The sequence below is a fragment of the Pyxicephalus adspersus genome, chromosome 4, assembly GCF_032062135.1.
Source record: "Pyxicephalus adspersus chromosome 4, UCB_Pads_2.0, whole genome shotgun sequence".
In the NCBI taxonomy this organism is placed as follows: Eukaryota; Metazoa; Chordata; class Amphibia; order Anura; family Pyxicephalidae; genus Pyxicephalus; species Pyxicephalus adspersus.
Window position 1 is genome coordinate 138,494,083 of NC_092861.1, and position 20,194 is coordinate 138,514,276.

The 20,194-nt window shown below is 38.0% G+C and overlaps 1 protein-coding gene across 1 annotated transcript in view; it reads left to right on the top strand.

The window, feature by feature from the left end:
* Positions 1-20,194, top strand: part of THADA (THADA armadillo repeat containing) — a gene marked incomplete in the record, with an annotated part of 349,766 nt that overhangs the window by 162,330 nt on the left and 167,242 nt on the right. The window contains 1 exon segment of the mRNA XM_072409779.1: positions 2,980-3,111. Coding sequence (XP_072265880.1) covers positions 2,980-3,111 — 132 coding nt within the window.

The window sequence follows — 20,194 nt, forward strand, 5'->3', positions numbered from 1 at the left end:
GCCAACATATTACGCAGCGCTGTACATTAAATAGGGGTGCAAATGACAGATGAATACAGACAGTGACACAGGAGGAGAGGACCCTGCCCCGAAGAGCTTACAATCTAGTAGGTGGGGGAAGTAACACACAATAGGAGGGGAGATATGTAGTGGTGGGACATAGTGAGAGTTTAAGAGACAGAAGAAGATGGGTAGGCAAGTTTGAAAATAACATTTTTTGTGCTTTTTTAAATAAGCAGAAAGTAGGAGCTAACCGAATAGGACGAGGAAGTCCTGGAGCCGTGCATGTGATGAGGTTATGAGTGAGGAAGTTAGTTGTAGGTCATACTAGATTTCCACCCACAACATGAACCTAGCAGTCAGCTTTAAGCTTCTTTTGAAATGTTGATGGATATAATAAAGTGCCCATTTTGTTTTTTGGTTCTTATAAATGTTTCTTTAATTATCCCAAAGAAAAAAAAACTTATAAAGAAAAGGCGAGACTTTTCGGGCGTGTCGCTTTATCAGGGTGCTGGTAAGGTTTTATTTTTTTTGGGGGTTGGTGAGTGGAGAAAACCCCTTAGTTATGGCTATCTGCTGCCTGTGCATGTTGCACAGCTAACAGCCATAGCTTATCAGGCAGTAAAAGGAGCCATCACTTTCACAGCTGAAGCCTGGATAGTGTGTCATAACATGCTTATTTTCCACACCATTGCACTCGCTTTATGAAAGAATTTGAAAGGCAGCATGGAATGACAGGCCTTTTTTTTTTCTGCTTGCAGATGCTGCCCTGCCATGACAAATACCTTTCAGGGTCTCTGGATAGTGTAACCAGGCAGCTTGCCTCCCATTTATTTTCTGTTTTACATGCCAGGCAACCCCTGTGACAGTTGGGGGCGGCTTTATTAACCATGGGACTGTCGGGAAGGTCAGCTTTGTTGAAGGGCTCCCTTTGTAACCTAGGGGTGGAACTCTGATTTATGTCTCCAAGTTCAGAGAGTAAAAATAGTTCCCTGAGTGTGAAAACTGTTAGATGTGGGACTGAGCAAAACAAACAGCAAACTTCAATGCAAAACAAATATCCCGGGTTTGGGCTTCTTAAGCAAATGTCAGGAGAAATAGCCCATCTGCCATCTTGCTGTCTTCCACATTGCGGATGTAATGGTTTTAGTGAGGTCATTTTATGAAGTGTTAAAGGCTAAGGGATGGGGAGGGTGGTAAGGAACATTACAGGAAGAGCTGCAGCAATACAGACCTTGGATAAATAGATTAAATGAGTTTTGTTTTAATGATGTTAGTTCCTTGTATGTAATCATTATAGATGTGCTATTTACTAATGAACAGGGCTGCTCTAATCATTTAGTTTGCATTGTGTGTAGTATTTGCTTATATAGTGTCTTAAAGCTTGATTTGATTTAAATCCATTTTATTTCCATTATTATTATTAATAATAATAATAATAATAATAAACAGTATTTATAAAGCGCCAACATATTATGCAGCCCTTGCATTCAATAGGGGATACAAATAACAGACCAATGCAAACAATGACACAGGTAAAGGAGAGGCTTACAACCTAAGAGGTGGAGGAAGTATCACACAATAGGAGGGGGGTATGAAGTGGAGGGAAGTAGTGAGGGTTTAGGAGATAGAATAAGAGGGGTAGGCAAGTTTTAAAAGATGGGTTTTAGGGCTTTAAAGGAGCAGAAAGTAGGGGCAAGTCAAATAAAATGAAGATGACCTTTCCAGAGAGTCGGGGCAGCTCTAGAAAAGTCTTGGAGCTGAGCATGTGAATAGGTTATGAGTGAGGAAGTCATTAGTAGGTCATTGGAGGATCGGAGGGAGGAGGATCGGAGGGAGTATTTTTCCATCAGGTCAGAAAGGTAAGTGGGACAAGTACTGTGGAGGGATTTGAAGACAAAACACAGGAGCTTGAATTTGATTCTGAGGTGAAATGAAAGCCAATGAAGGGAACTAGATTGTAAGCTCCTCGGGGCAAGGTCCTCTGCTACTTCTGTGTCACTGTTTGCATCCGTCTGTCATTTTCTACTCCTATTTAATGTAAAGTGCTGCCTAATATGTTGGCACTATATAAATCCTGTTTATTACAATAATAATAACTACAAACAAAGGCAACAGAAGATGAGTGGTGGGGATGGATAAGTCTGACTGCAGCATTCATTTTAAAGTTACCTTGTCCCCTTGTTAAATAAAACTTAATAAATTGCTATTTGACACTTGCATGTATGGTAGCATATATCCTGCTCTGTGCAGTAGTGACATGGTGTCCAGCTGGTGGCTGATATGTTGGGACATCTGGTTCCTAGCAGTGTGGAATAGCAGTGGCACTGATATCTCTTGAAGAAAATAAAGATTTGACCTGCCACCCATTGGACAAGGTCCTATTCACATTTGTCATTTTTAATGTTGCAAACTCTTGCATCTTTGGGCCTGCAGGCTGATTTCCCACGGATTTTTATTTATTTATTTTTATCTCAAGGGTTCTAGCAATTAAAGCTATGTATAGAAGGAAAATTTATGTCGCTGGAAATACCCCTCCTTGATAATTTCCAATGATGCTAGAATAAATGAATGCTATACACACAGAACTGTACAGGTCCATGGAGAGGGGAGAGGAGGGTTGAGGCAGAGGTGACCCACTACATCTTTCTAAATATGGTACATAGGATAAGTCTCTTCACTTGACTTCCCAAATCTGACCAACTGCCATGGGGCAAAGAAGTCTTACTGTTATTGCTGGAATTATCGTTTTAAATGTAGCATAAGGATAATACTTGGTGAGAAGGGCAGTGCTAGCAACTTACTGATGAAAACCTGGAGGAGTTTCCAGGGATGATTGGGCCTCCATTACCACCCATAATAAATATATACGTTTAAGTTGTCTGACATATTACATTATCTATTTGTCTTTATGTCTTTCAATCAATTGTTGTCTGTGTATCTATCTCTCTATTAAAATATACTCTCTCTATGTTTTAGTCCCACAGGTGAATCAAAGCTTCACCCCAGCCTGTACCTTCTGCTGCTTATCCTGAGTAAGCTGTACCCCTCTCCCATGGATGGCACCTACTCGGCCCTTAGCATGGCACCTTTCATCCCCTTCATCATGAGGTAATCCCTCTCACATTTTTTTGGCTTCCAGTGATATAATGAATATTATTAACTATTGATTGACTACAAATGTAAATGGTTTCCGAATCAGCCAAGTAAGATATGGAACAATATTATTAAACAGGATTTATAAAGGGCTAACATATTATGCAGCCCTGTACATTAAATCGGGGTTGCAAGGGACACATACATACAGACAGTGACACATGAGGAAGAGAGGACCCTGCCAAAAAGAGCTTACAATATAAGAGGTGGGGGAAGCAGAAGTATTTCTAATTATAGGTAACATGTTTAGGAATGCCCAAAAGTGGCCCTTGAAGTGTCTGGAATTAAACTTGTCTTATCCTTTTATGAAATCTTCCCTTTTTCTTGTTCCAATTCATGTTAAGACACAGCAGGTAGAATTGATTTACAATGTGTAGACACATCTTTTGCTTTGTAAGTATGGCACCTGCACTGATGAAATGTGTATTTCAAAGCATTAGTTTACATAGGCAGGCCAGTTTATAAATCAGTCCTATTCTCTTAATTATTATTACACAGTATTTATATATCGCTGACATATACAGCGCGATGACAAAGTCCATAGTCGTGTCACTAACTGTCCCTCAAAGGGGCTCACAATCTAATGTCCCAACCATAGTCATATGTCATTAATACAGTCTAAGGTAATTTTGGGGGAAGTCAATTAACCTAACTGCGTGTTTTTGAGATGCCGGAGGAAACCCACACAGACACAGAGAGAACCTGCAAACTCCTTGCAGATAATGTCCTGGCCGACATTTGAATGTGGAACCTAGTGCTGCAAAGGCCATAGTGCTACCTCCGAGCCACCATGCTGTTTATAGTTTACACTCAAGTCCTTTCCATAGGCACACACATAAATATGCCTGCTAGGGTCTTTAAAATTTGTTTTAGATTAGTTTGACCGGGGGCAATTTTTGCTTGGCTTGGTATATTTGGTTCATGTACACACTGGAGGTCTTTATATGTCATTAAGTAAATCTGAGCTTCTGGTGTATTTTTGTACCTTAAAGAAGGAAGGGACTACTTACAAGCCATACCTGCTATCAGTTTATTTATTAATATTATTGTTACAAGACTGAAGCTCTAGAAGTGGAGACTTTGTTTTGCAGGGGTGCAGCCTTGGCATGGTAGTGTGACCTAACAAATGTGTACAACTAAACTTTAATTGTAAAAACACTTTTAAATAATTACTTTTTCCTGGCCTGTTGGAAAGAGTGCTGGGGATTTCTTGTATCGCACAATCATTTGTCAGAAGATTACACAAGTTACACCACCTCCTAATTGCTTTCTGGGCACAGTCTCTTGATGATGCATTGAATGGAATTAAGTATTTTATTTTCTCCTATCTACTGCAGCTTTTGAGGATCTTTGCCACTGTGACACCCAGGGCTATGCTCACCTCTTTTAAACAGAACGTGTTCTAGTTTTACTGGTGCTGAGTTCTCTTAGAATATTTTGATGTTATGTAAAAATAATCATACGTGACATGACTAAAAAGGTGTGTCTGATTTCTATACATGGCAAAGTCATCTTTTTGTCTCCTCCACCTACAGGCACAGGTGTGTTGTGCTTAATCTTAATTCTAGCTCAGGTGGCAGGCATTCCTTTTAAAATAAATGAGAACCTAAAAAACACTTGCATAGTAAACAGTTGTTGTTGTATTTTGACACTGTTGACCTACTGTAGTGTTTTTTCAGCCACTTGGAATGCAAATTCCACTAGAAGCAGGTCAACTGCAGGTCATATGTAAGTGTCAATGAAGGATCTAAGAAGTTTCTCAAACTGGATACTATCATCTCAAGCCGTAACACACTTCACACATTACTTCATACATAGTAAGGGTAAAAGAACTGTTACTCACACCTCTCAACTGCACAGTCTTTTCTCTTTGAAGGGTGTTTTATTGGGAATGCTTCTTTAGTTTATCTGTATTATTTTTGACATACACCCTTTGATACAATGAAGAATTTGAGTACCTATACTTTTCCTGTAACATGTCGCAATTGTGAATTGTGACTAGTTTCTCCTGTCAGGCGTAGTGCAGGAATAAAAGCAGGGAGCCAAGGCATCTCGTTGTGGCTTCAGAAGTAATTTTCGGTATTTTTTAATCTCCAGTTTTTAGTCGAATTCAATAGCGAAAGGCCAATACTGATTTTTGCCACTGAAACGTTACCTTACAAAATAGTAAAATATATAGAAAATTTAAGATCAAGAAAGCTAATTAAAATAATATATGGACTTTGTAAAGTCCAAAACCTGTCCCTTTTTTTAAATCACCACTTTTTTAATTCTAAAGTACAATCTTATTTTTCCGAGACTTTTTTCAGCTTTCTCCAACTTACACAGAAGGTCGGGACCCCTGCAGTGTTCTGGAAAGCTGGGACCCAGCTGGGGGTGCTGAAGAAAGTATAGGAAAAAAATAAAAGTGCATTCAGGATGTTCCTGCTGGGGATCATCATGGTGGTCACATTACAAGACATCAAAGAGAGGAGAGTTTGATTTCTTTAATGCTAAAAAGGAAATTTAAAAGGAAACTCCTGTTCTTATTGAAAATAGGAAAACAGTTAAGTTCATGTGACACTAGCCATCCTGCTGCTGGCATCTAAATGCTAACCTGCTGATATGGAGTCACTCCTTTGCTTGGTGGATTTTGTGAAGTGTGGCCTATTTGACTTCCTCTCTGGCAAGTCCAATTTTGTAACATTTTGTCCAGCAAGTGAATGAAAGCTGTAGGGGCAGGTAGGTGTATAATGTAGAAAGAAATTCCTGGTTGCTTTTTGTTTTGTTGAACCTGGCTCAATACACGGCCCCCAATATGTTGGAGCTTCATAAATACTGTTTCATAATAATAATAATATGCAGGTGTTAAATCATCAGTAGCCAACCAATGACCAAAGTAGAACAACGGAGACACTTCAAAAATGGCAGTAACAAATGATGCAACGGTGGCAGGTTCCTGGATTTGCCATGGTTGCAGGTCACCTTATAAAGGTAAGTTTGCACCATATTTGGCAAGTATGCACAGCTTATGGAAAAAAAAATTACTACACCAAATAAAATGTAATTTTGCTGTAATGGATTTTCGCTGCATCAATTAAAGTGGTGCCTTAAGAGTGCAGATAGAAGACGGTTTTCCCCCTGGGGGAAAACATAGCGCTAAAACAGACCCCCCCCACCCTGCCATGCAATATCTTGAGCTGCCATCCTACATTTCTACACAACCGGCCATTACCACCCTCCACTGGCTACTATATGGGAGCATGTAGCAGAGCATCCACCACTCATCCTCCTTTTTCCATACAACTGAACAGCGCTGTCCCACAGTGAGCGTTCCTTCTCCTGTCACTGGAAATGATCACCAACGATCGTTTCCAGCGACTATAATTACTATAATGAATTACTCCCTGGGTCTTATATATGCAAAGCTGTTCTTTAAAGGGAATATTGGTAATTTGGAACATTGGTACTTTGTGTAACTTTCCCTGCATATGTTTTAAGGCTAATGATAAGGATACAATTTCCAAGTACTACAAGAGATATATATCACCCCAACACTTACAGCAAGTGAGATGCTTACATTGTTGGATTTTCCTGCATATCGGTGGGTAGGCAGTTCAGGTAGAGTACCAGATGGCACTCTTCATTTGCTGGAATGTAACAGCAGAAATACTTTACTGATAATATTGTTCTGCCTGCAAATTACATTTGTAGTTGTAAAATATATAGAAAAGAGAACAATGCCCCAATAAAGTTCAAGGCTGCAGATGGCAACAACAAATTAGCCCTTGTTTTTTAATTCATCTTGTATTATAATGGCTTTGTGTCCTTGTAATGAATTATGGGCAGTTTGATTCAGATCTTGCTTACCCATTTTTTTGGCACCAGTGGTAAACTGTTTTCTTTAGTAATCTGAGCATCTCTGTAATGATAGAAACTACAGAAGGTTTTTCTTTTAGTTCCTCTAACTTTAGCACAGTGTGGATAATGCTTCTACCCAGGTCCTTGTGATGAAATGGGAACAATCTTTTAAATATATCTGTATGAATAGAACACACATACACACACTTTGCAAGGGTTATTTGTTCATTACTTTCCCCTAAATCAGCAGTCGCCAACCAGGGGTCCACAAGAAAATTTTGGTTATCCACAGAAAAATTTGGACAATGTTTTGCAATTTTTATGTTTTATTAATAATATTAAAACAAAAATAATATTCTAATACATTCTTTTATTCTGAAGGACAAATTTTGCCTTTATATTGCACTAAATTCACGAACTGTACTAGAGACAGATAAACAAGGGAGTTGTATGAGGCGTTGCCGAGCCGTACGCTTCAGTATTGTTTCCACCATTACAACAGTCACTGCTCTCAGTGAATACCGATTCTCATCCGATTGTTTTATTTTATTTATTTCTCAGATGCTCTTTTAGGTAAGTATGACCCTAACTGTGTATTTTCTTTATCTGTTATATTTAATGGCATCAAATAGTTTGACTTTGATAACTATCATTTTTTGTTTGGTCTTAGATTCGAATGAAATAAACCCATAATAAGTGAGAAAAAGCAAACAAATATTTTGGATTTCTTTAGTAATACTAAAGATAATGCAACTAATGATAATAGTAACAATAGTAATACTTCACTTATTAACCGTGAGCTGATCAATGAATCAGAGCCTCCACAGTCCTCGTCAGGCACCATAGGGAAAATCATTATTTTACAAATGTATTTATCTTTAAAAAAAAAAAAAAAAAATCATAATGGTCCATGGGATTTAAAATTATGAATTTAGTGGTCAGTGATGTCCGTAGAGTTGGGGACCATTGCCCTAAAGGGACATTGATAGGCTCAACATTATATATTGAGTCGCTGACTGGAACAAATGTGCAGAATGGGTTTTTAGAATTTTAAGACTGAATAGGATCTTAGACCAGACCTCACTGCAGGTCAGTAGCAGGACCTCCTAAATCCTTTTACCACAGATGAACTGTAGGGCTTGGAGACATTTGGTTGTGGTTGTTGAATGTATGGCTCAACCCCTTAACCCCATCCAGCGCTAGCTCACCTCAAACTTACATTAGGGATAAGGTCTTAGTCCCAATGAATGGGAGAGGTCATTCTGCTCCTTTTATCCAGCCTTTTGTGTAGGGGTAAGTTCTTTCACCTATGGTTAGTTAAGTTTAAGTAAGCATTTACTACTATAGTGCTAGCTAGGGTTAGGGGGACTGACCATCCACCCTAAACCACAACTGCACTCCATGTGGCCCAAACCTTATTCTGTGCACAATCCTGAGTGATTGGATGTCCTTTAAAAGATTCTTCTTCGTCCCTGTTGTTCATTGTGGGTTTACATATATTTTAATTATACTTTACTTATTGGCTTTATTTTGGTCTGTTTATTATGCCATCGAAGTGCTTTGTTTTTTTATATTTGTTCAAAAACCCTGTTGATCCTGCTAGACATCTTGCGAGTTCATATTGTTCTGTTCTCTTTACCTCTAACCTATAGAACACCTGACAATGTTATGGAAATTAGGGAGTATTTGTTCTCCCCTCATTATAATATGTAATGTTTTCTGACAGAAGTACAGATAGACTGTGGAATATTTCTTTACAGAAAAGCTTGTTGTTTTCCACTATATTGGGGTTATATCACCTGGCTACTTTAGAATCTAGTTGATTTTTTTTTATTTCAGAGTACAAATAGTAATGATGTACAGTACCTCACAATAGAGACAGTGGCTTTCAGCTGCCCATTTTATTGTATCTTCAATAGCTGATATCATTAGTAACCATGAGTTCACAATCGCTGTTTGCACCATGTTATTAACTGCAGATCACAAGCTGTGATTATTGCAAATGCATCAGCCAACTGTAACCAAAGCAGTAACAAGTAGATAAAGGAGACGAAAAAAAAAAAAACAGTTTAAAATTCACATTGACCCCTTAACCACTCTTTCGACATCAAACATGGCTGCTTGTTGACAGCATTCACAAGTGCAAATATACCAAGCTTGCGTTGTCCCTGCTCCTAATTATACTTGTCTATTTTACCACACACACAAAAATAAAATAAAATAAACCACACGAATGTATACAAAAAACGCGGGGGCCTTTCTGATGAGCTGTCAAGAGAAAACATTTGTGGGAGACCACTGGAGCCTTGAATTTGTTAAGGCATGATGATTTATTTTAGTTAATACGAGAGCACCAATCCTTAAACTTCTATACGTTAGGCGTCAGGAGCATTCTTTGATGTAATGTATGGTGCTTGTAACACTCTTGTCTGATAATTTTCAGGCGTATGCACAGTATTTTTTGTGTAATATAGGCCTTCAACTGTATCTTTACTGAAGGTTAAGGGAGAACTCATTGTAAAATATTACATCAGGCATAAAAAAAAAACAAAAATGGAATTCTGATTCCAAGATTGCTTCCTGATCAAAAATGGTTGCAGCATGTATACCTAATAGCTAACTAATAGCTAATAGCTAAAAAAAAGCTTTGACATGTAAATGTAATGGCAAATTGTTTTTATTTATTTTTTTTTCCTAGGTATTCTTAGGCTACGTACACACATCAGATGATTCTCGTCCGATTATCATTTCAGGGCTAGTATCAGATGAGAATCTGACGTGGGTACAGCAGCCATCCGATGTTGTTCATCGATCCGCCCTGGCGGATCCATGTATGACCGCAATGCAAGTGAAGGGGAGAGAGCGCAGCAGGGAGCTCGCTTGATCTCCTCCCTTCTCCATAACGCAGAACGGTGCTGTTTGTACAGCGCTCCTTCATGCATCTTTCAGTCTTTTATTGTTGGAAAGGAATGTGAAGGATCCTTTCCAACAACAAAAGTCACACGTAAGTAGCCTTAGAAATCTATTTCTTTCTTTAATCTCTCACTGATTTGGGTTGACAACCATCTCCCAGTTGTGCTTTAGCACCGTTGCCCTATTTGGAGACTGCAAGTGGCAATGACGACACACAATGCGCAAACATGGTCCACCTTTGTCATTTTTAGGGTTTTAATGAAGAGCAATAATGTGCAGGATAAGCAAGTGCGTGTAGATGTACATAGGTGGCTGAAAGAAATCAACAGCACTAAAATTAAAAGGGAAAAAAAGAGAAAAGACAGAAAAGCAGTGTTTTGTGAGAAAATGTATGGCAGCCTTATGATATTTAGCATAGCAAATAAATGTTTAGTAAATTAATGCCCTCAAATTATAGTTTATATTTTATCTTTTAAATATCAAAAAAATTCATCCATAAATTTTATTTAAGCCTAAATAGATGCTGCAAAGTTAAATAACCTGTAGTGTTGAGAAGTCCCCAGCACAGACCTTGGGTTGCCAGTGGATTGGAGACTAAATTCTCTAGCTCAGTGTTTCCCAACTGGGGTTGCTGGGGGTTGCTGGAGCAATGAGCAGTTTTTGCCTCCCAGGTCAGTCTGACACCAATGATCTTTTTGGCTATCTGTAGGGGTGACATTCTTTTTTCTGGTCAGCAATGTAAGAGATATTCTTCTCACTGACCACCACAATATTATACTGTGAGCTGTGTATATAGTAATTATTACCAGGGTTCACTAAAACCTGAGAATTATATTTCAAGGGTTTCCTCACATAAAAAATTAGAAAGACTGAAGCTGTTTATTTCTGCAAAACCTGAAAAAAAATGAAAAACTATCATCAGGATTCTACCATCGTCCAATTATTGCAGCATCTGGAACTAAAGCACAAGGATCCCCCCACCTAACAGATAAGCCTCAATGGTGATTAAACTAATATCTAGCAAAATGTTAAATAGCAGATTGGGAGGATAGACTTGTTTTAGTTAATTCTAACCAGCTGCAGATGTTTGCAATCAGCATCACGTATAGAAAAATACCATTTGATTGAACTGTCCACAAAGCTCAGCTGGGCCCACAATTTTTATAAGCAAGCTGGGTTCATGGCAATTCTACTGAAGGTGTTACTGGCCGGAACAAGTGGTGTGGAATGTCATTCCTCTACCAAACTTTGTCTTTCATTTTACATAGCTACGTAGCTCTTTCTGTATTATATTAACTGCTAATTCTGGCCATATATATTATATATATATATATAATCCATTCAGTTGTTTCTAGTGAAGTAACCACCATAAACCTTTCTGGCAAGAAGTGTAGCAGTTAACTTGTGACCATTCTAGAAATATCTCGTGTCTTAGACAGTGATTCTGTCCAGTGTTCTCCCTAAAAAAGTTTAGGTTAAGCTGGGTGTGAAGGAGCTGTAGGAAGGTGTCTGCTCTTTTATTGTGACCCAACTTTTCAGTAACAACCCAAAAACAGCCAGATGGTTATTAATATTATTATTATTAAACAGGATTTATATAGCGCCAACATATTACGCAGCGCTGTACATTAAATAGGGGTTGCAAATGACAGACTAATACAGACAGTGATACATGAGGGGAGGACCCTGCCCCAAAGAGCTTACAATCTAGTTGGTGGGGGAATTTCACACACAATAGGATGGGAGATATGTAGTGGTGGGAAGTAGTGGTGGTTTCAAATGACAGAAGAAGCCGGGTAGGCAAGTTTGAAAAAATGGGTTTTGAGCGCTCTTTTAAATGAGCAGAAAGTAGGAGCAAGCAGATGGTTAAAGAAAAGTGCAGGGTGGCACACCCAACTAAAAGGGACTGGAGAAAACACTATTGTTCTTGCATGGGTGTACATAGGCTGGCATTAGGTGTTGGTAAAGACTGTATATTGGACATTGCAGAGATGCCAGGGATCTTGACAATTATTACAATTGTTGACGATTGCCCATAGTTGTAGCCTTAGACCAATGTTGTGATCCTATTGGTGGAATTATTCTTTTTAACTAGAATTTGCATGGAGAACCTTTACCTTAGTCTATGGGGATCCATCATCCCGTCAAGAAGCTGGTCTGAGAGTGACACTTTGCTCATTGGCTGGCAAGTAAAGAACATGTTCAAGCACGTGAGTGTTTCACCTCCTTGCTGTGTCCCCTATAGTGATCATACCACTGACAATTTCTTCCCAGCAGCAAGTTTGCAAATGTAACATCTTCTTTAAGCTTGCTCCACTTGGGACATCTAATTTTGCAGAAAGGTAAACACAGCAACAAAAGTAATTAATTGGCGGGGCCAATAGTCACCAAAGACAGGAGTGGTTGGGGTTAACATTCAGGCAAAATGATGAGACAAGAAAGAGATCAAAGCTAATGAACAGCAATCTGACATAAATAATGCCAGGGTCAGGGCAGGCAGTGGGAGGACTTCTTTTTTTTTTTTTTTTTCCTTTTTTTTTTTGTTGTCCCTCATTTTGTTTTGACATATAGACCTCTATAATATATGTTCTATTTTACAAATGAAAGTGTTACACCCCATTAAACTTTTCAACCTCTGGTCCACATTTATGTATTTAATGCTTTAAATGTCAATATGAAAAAAAAGTAGTGGTGAAAAGCTTTACCAGGCATTTTTATGCTTTTTAATGCTTTGTCATAAGCATAACTGGGGGCGGGAAGAGTTCTTTACCTTTGTTTGTACTTTGTTATAAATGGTGTACAGGAAGTGAGGAAAAATCTTTTTAAAGTATAGCACACATCAGCAAAAACCAAATTTTTTAACCTTTCCCTACTTTAAGGCACACCTGTCATAAGAAGAGTATAGTGCCTGCCATTTGTGAACATCCTTCTGAAAATGCTAATGTTCTCTAAATAGATGCCAGAAAGTATCGGAAATCCATATATACTTATTTGCTGATGGTCAGTGACTCAGAAACCAGTAACATCAATGGATCTCTATAACAGCCTTGGAACCAGCAAAAGAAAAAAATATTAGCAATGGCAATTTACTCTCAAAACAAGATCTCTTTATAACCCAATTAAACCCAGCACTGAACAATTTAGTAATTGGTGGTAAAGAGATAGAGACCATTCACTTTGGAGAGTAAATGTTCATTTTAATGTGTAATAAGGTCATGCAAATTACTGTTTTTTCTCCTACATATAAACACAGCTTTGCTAAGTTATCATTCATTTTGCTAAATGAATAGTTTGTAATATAATAATTGTGCAATCATGTATCTGTGTATAGTGTGTGTGTAATTGTGCATCATAATTTATTGTAAATGTCATTATTACAGTTGTAACTTTTCTATAGTCATTGTAACAGCAAAATGACAATGCCACATCTTGGATTGTTATTTGCACTTTTTACAATCGATGGTAAAATTATTTGTATCTTCTGGTGAGCCCTGAAGTTCTACCCATTCACCATGTTTTATCAGGCCCCTGTGCCATAACTTTGTAAATTCACCATTCGCTGGTATGTATGGTGTTACTGGCCATGTTTACTGTGGGCAAACTAGCAGCTGCCATTGTGTGTAATGGATGCAATTGTTTTCATACTCCCCTTTCCTGAATTTATACGATTGTTTCTAGAGACACTTTTGGGGTTTACAATTTGGTTTACAGCAATTTGCAGCTTAGTACGGTAAATGAAATGAAGCTTTGCTAACTTCAGTCATCCAATCACATACAAACAAAAATGTTTTTTTTTGTTTTTTCGTCATGAACATAATTGGAATTTCTTTTCAAATTTTCACTTTTTACATGCTCTGCTTCTTTAGCAAATCGACTGTTTAGTGTGGGATTCTAGGAAACATTTCCCAGTTGTTTTTTTTAAAACCAAATGCATGACGTCTTTGTTTGGCTTTCTGTTAGTTAAAACAAAATGTTCGTTAAGCATGGAGATCCAAAATGAGCAGAATTGTTTTGACAGCCCCTCTTCATTCTCTTCTTCTTTGTACACTACAGGGGAGAAAGCACCTACTTCTATCAACCATTAGCTCTGTGCTTTTGTTGGTTCGTTGAGCTGAACTTTCACTGTGTTTTTAGTAACAAATAAATTCAGCTTTCCAGTACTCCTTAATGCTCTCCGGCCAGGGCCGGTGACTGGGTTAAGACCATTTCACTAGAGCTGAAGTGGAATTTTCCATTGAGTGGGAGCAGAGCTGAGGTTGCTCTGACCATGATGCAATCAGGCGAATGATATGAGAAGGACTGAACACTGCAAGGACACGGCTACATCTGTTTTTCCTTCTTTTAACTAGGATGTTTGACTTGTTAACAAGTAACGCACGGTGAAAGAATCATCTATAATTGACTTCTCTGTTATCCGGCAGATATTTTTATTAGGAGAGGGATTTTAAAATTAAAATTTTGCAGAAAGTTATCTTTGTACAAAGTGATCTCACCCAGCTGTGTCCATGCCAAGAACTCCCCTGCATAATGGTCTCTGTAGGGTTGCAGCTTTCATTCCAATGTGGGGTCCTAAGAAGAAGGTTTTTGCAGCATAGTTTTATTTTTTTTCAATTTATTTAGCACTGACATACTTTGTTGTGCTTAAAGAGAACTGCACCAATAATATCTAAACTGTTTGCTTCTTTCCACAGTTTTAGAAAACAAATGCTTCATTTGCTCCCTGCTGTAAATTGTGTGGTTGTTGCTTTAATATTTTTTAGATTCAGCCACTATTGGTATTTTCAATTTTCATTTCTGGAAAGAATGCTCATTACAGATAATTTGGATAATTAAACCATGTTTTTGCTGTGTTTGACTTCAGCTATTCAACGACAGTCTTTAGTGAATTTCAAACAACTTCCATCGGCAGAAACCAATCAACCTACCACCTACAAGTTTGGCTACCAGAATGATTGACTGTGGCCATCAACTGACTGTCATGTGGGAAAAAAAAGCTTTTTCAAGGATAGAATCAAGAATAGAATAACACTACAGCAGGGGTGCCCAACAGGTGGATCGCGATCTACCTGTAGTTTGCAAAGGCAACACGAGTAGATCACGGAGCCCTGCCTTTCAAATTGAATGCACGCACAAGAGTTAGTTTTTTTGTTGGTAGATCATTTTGACTTTAATTGTAATTTTCTGCCAGGTTTGATTACCATGCGTTTGCGTCTGCAAAATTACATACATTTTCCCAGCTTCATGCTCACTGAAATACAGAATAAAAAACTTTTCTGTCTAGCTTACTGCTCTCCTGCAATCTGCTGCAGGAAGCTGCAAATCTATATGAAACCCTGCATACCTTACATCTCTAGAGATGGAATCTCCTCATGCACATTGCATGAAATTCGCTCATATACTATAAGTCTCTGTATGCCTGTATGGTCCGCCAGGGGAAGTAGTTGAAATTACCAGACTTGTCAGGGGTCGCTTTTTTTCATTCTGGCTAACCTGGTCTAATTTTCCACAAATATACGACATAACTACATTTTTTGGGGATTTCATAATGGAAAGATTACCTATACAATGCTTCTAACTATCATACTAATTAGGTTTTTTGGCTTCCACCTAAAATTGCATTACCCCCTCTCGAAGGCTACTTATACACACATGTGTACCTTGGTCCCCAGACATAAGGTTCATTACTCTGCCCTGGCGGATTGACAGACGACTACTATGCATCCCTATAGAGGTGAGCACAGTGGGGAGCCGGTTGCTCATCTTACCTATTCCATAGAACTGAACAGTTTGTCCAGTCTGAAATGTCAACCACTCACTTTGATGGCATATGCTACGAGTGGTTATTCACTGCATTTACAACACAAATGTCCCTGGTAATCAGCACTTCTAAACAGTAAAAAAAAATAAATAAAATAAAACCAGGGGACCTAGTTGCGGATGTGTGCAAAACTATTTTAAAGCTCCTAAATATATGTACAAATTGTAAGAAATTAATGCCTCTGTTTTCCTTTAGATTAAACAGGTTCCCTTTTATACCTAGTAGTCAGCATATGATACTATTCTGTACAATTGTCATTTTAAAATATATTTCTCCTATTTTGCAGTCTTTCTATGCTCTGTTTACTGTACACAAATTTTTAGAAATGTATTAAAGGTCTAACAGCTGTTAAATATACTATAATTTATATATAGTTTTATTTTGTTTTGTTTTTTTAAATCAAGGATCACAGCTCTGTACTAGTAAAATATGCATGATTTTTATTTCTTTGTGTTAATGTCTCAATGATTGACAGCATGTTGCTGTTAAACTGGGCAAAAGATTGATTTTAAACGGATAGGATCAGGTTAAGAAAAATAAAGCTACACCAAGTTATGTTGAACAGTTCCCTGCCTGCTTTCCATTTTTTTCACAGGTCTGCTAAAGGCGTTTATAAATCCTTTAAATCTGTGAAATCAATTACGTCAAATGTAAATTCTCACTAAAGTGAAAATAAAGTTTGAAATTATCCTAATTTAAAATTTGGTTCATGTTACAACACAGATAGACTGTTATTCTTTAGACCTTGCTCTTTCATGTGTATGGGTGTCAGATGCTCAACATTTCAGAGAATTCAACTGTTTGATTTAAATGGAGCCATTGACATTACACCAATGATAGTCCTAATGAACTGGTAGGGTAGGTACTAGTTCTGTCCCAGAATGGCCATCTTCTTCGGGGAAGGATAAAGGGCATGTAATAAAGAATTCTGTTGAATCTATGGGCCTGATTTATTAAAGCTCTCCAAGGCTGGAGAGGATACATTTTCATCAGTGAAGCGGGATGATCCAGCAAACCTGGGATGGATTTCTTCAAAGTCATTTGCTATTTGTTAGCAAATGTTTTCAATTCAGGACTATATCCATTCCATGTCTGCTGGATCACCCAGCCTCACTTATAAAAGCCTTGGAGAGCTTTAAAAAAAACCAGGCCCTATGTGTTTTAAGTGCATTTGTACATACACTAAATGTTTTAGATTAATTCCTAGCAGGAATTATTGTAAAAAGTTAAAAGATTTTGTTGCACTCTGCTGGTAAATGGAAGTGTATTGTGTGTGAAGGTCTTGGCACACAAAGCAGAGGATTATACGTTTCATTTCTAAATAAAGGCCCAAAGCTTTATGCAAACATTGTGAAGCTTAGTTCCCCAAATATTTCAGACATTGTTAGGTTGCAGCTCTTCTTTAAAGGGCTATTCCATCTGAAAGTGTTATTAAATGAGCATATAGAATATAGGGGACTGGAGTCATTCGCTTTTTGGTTCATCTCTTTGGGATGAAAGGTGAATTCCTAAATTCCCTGCTGTTTTTTTCAAGCTTGTAGATCTTTACTTATATTTTGGATTACCCTATTTTATTTTTACTGCACTGGGGTCCTAATGTTCTTTAACTAGTATGTATTACTTCACCCCTGGGTTGCATTATCCATTTGTAAAATATGTAACCCCATACCAAATGGCCAAAGCAGATGTGTTGACCTTAGTCGAAGAACCTGGTCATCTAAAAGGTCAGTCACATTACCTACCGTTCACCACTCACATTACTCTCTGTGTTCCAATATGTAAAGAGATAACCTTTTTGGACTTTGCCTGCTACATTGCAAAAACAACAGACCTCCAACAATTAGTCTTAAAACAGTGACTTACCTGGTGGTTTACTAACAAGTAGTATGCCCATTCAATGACCCAACCCAATGGCCTCATAAGAAGGACACAGAAACAAACCCACAAGGGAGCTATACATAGGTTATCCCTCTTTCAACCAAGGAACTTTTTTGTATAGAAGTCATTGTGCAACCTCTTCCTTCCTGTTGGTTAAGTAGTTAATAAACAGGTGCACAACTTTAACCAATTATGCAATCGTATTGGTTTTTTGTAGGAGCATGGTGGTTTTATTTGGGCCCCTTAAACATCAATCTGGCCCTTGGCTCCTGCCTAGGTTGCCTTGTGGATTATCCAGCTGTGCTTTCTGGGATGAAAACAATAATTAATAGATCAACCAGAGAACTAGGAATGAACACCTTGACGTGTTCATTTTTTTTCACCCTCTGTTAGTTTCAAATTAATTATAATTAACATTAAATTACCAGCCTCTCTGTAATTTGATCTGGACAGCTAAGCTTCAATGTCCTATGGTCATAAAAAGATATCCTACAAAGCATTTCTTATTGGTTCCAATCTGCACTGTAAACTGTGGAAGAGGGTAAACTGGGACATAAAACTCAACAACAGAACGAGAGCCGTATCTACCATAGTCTAAAATAAGTCAGTTTTGTGATGTTCATCATTAAGGAGCTTGCAGTTTTGAAAAAGAGCTTTGCAGAATCAGTAAACAGATTTAGTTGACTATTGTAGATATATCAAATATTTTTCTTTTTGATAACAATAGTTTGGCACTTCTTCACATCCCTTTCCTTTTTGGTCTGCCCTGTTTGTGACCTGTTGTCCTTACTCAGCGAGAAGATTAATAAACAGTTATATAGACTATTCAATACTCATGGAAAACCTGAAGGAGCGGATGTTGGAAAGGAAAAGCTCTGACCATAAGATTTGTATCAACAGTCAGCCACATGCTGAGAAATCCATACAAATCCTGTGATGCATTTTACAGAGACATTGTACTGCTACATTTATTATTTATCTAACAGCAAGCTGTAATCCAATATTGGTGTCTCATGTTTTTGACTGGTGGAATGCTACTGTTATTTCACCACTATAAGCACTGTTCTATCTAAAGAAAACCTGTGCTGAGAGAAATATTTGGGCTACCTTGGCTGACCTTTCAATTTGCTGGTTTCCAGGCTGTCTGTGTCTTCAATATTTACCTTACTCAATTGGAGACAAAATGCAGGCAATTATTTACTGAACCTAATGCAGAAGGTAGTGGTACACAAAAAAAGCAGCACCTTGACTATGCTACGTAGGCACGTTAAATCAGCCTTTTTTACCTTGTTAACATGGGGAAACCTTGATATAACTTAAAGGTCTTCAAGACACCAGTACATAAGTGTGCTCACTGAAAGGGCCTAAGACACTCCATTTTGTTTCTCATTCTAGTTTTTAGTTATAAGAGATAGACGTATTCCTTTGAGCCAAGAACCTTTCAGTCACCTTTACAGATAGCCAAAAATATTATTGGTGTCTGTTAAACTGACCTAATAGGCACAAATTGCTCAAAGAACCCCTAGCAACCTCTGGAGGAACCCTGATTGATCAACACTGTGCTATTATTATTGCCATTCAAGGTGAACGGTCATGATCATCTCAGGGAAATTCTAGCGTGTAGCAGTCCCATAATGTTGTTCACCAATCCATCCAGGTTAATTCATGAAGGACCACTATACTGTCCCATGGAAAGGAGTACATCAAGGTGCCACTTGTTTTCCGCACTTCCCTCCCCATAGAACAAAATGCAGTTTTTCTCCTGATGTCTGTACAGGGTTGTAGTTGGAGAGGCAAGATTTAAGTTGGGCTATTGTTTTACATGTGTGCCCCACCTCCACTGTCTCCATATGGCATAACTTTTTCTGTATCGTGGAAAAATAAGTTTTGCAGCCAAGTCCTTACAAAGCTAAAATGTGAAAAGGGCCATTTCTGTGATTTTAGGGAATACTGCATTTGCGGCACACTCTGGCTATATTTAAAGGGCCTTTACTCAACTGATATAGAGATGACTTCTGCCAGTTGTCTGATTGTCTTTCTGATCTTTTGATTTTGATACTTTATATCATAGTTGGGTCTTTTCTTTTATTGTACATCACTGCAGGAGATAGTTGCGATGTGAAATCAGAGGTGGAAACCAAGGACAGCTGCAGTGTTGTTGGTTTCCCAATAGACTTTGTGGGAACATTTTTAGTGATTAGTACATATGCGGGAAAGTTGCGTATTCCGGGAACTATACTTATACCAAAAAATCTGTTGTTACAGGGTCGGCTTAATACACCTGGTCACCACCATTCTTAGAATGCCAATTACAGAAATTCAGCCATATTAAATAGTGATTATTACTAATGCTTCTAATAGTATACAGCTTTACTGGAATAGTAGTGCTGCTAGGCTAAGACTTTTCACTTTTGTTTTCTGATGAGATGATCCCGTAGTGTCTGTACATTCCCTGCCCAGGAACAAATTGTAAAAGAAAGAAACATTTTTAGCTATTCATAGACTTAGGCCATGTTGATGTTACTAACAAAAGTCTGTTCCATAAACATTAATGTTTTTATCTACCAAACAAGATCATTTGTTAAAAAA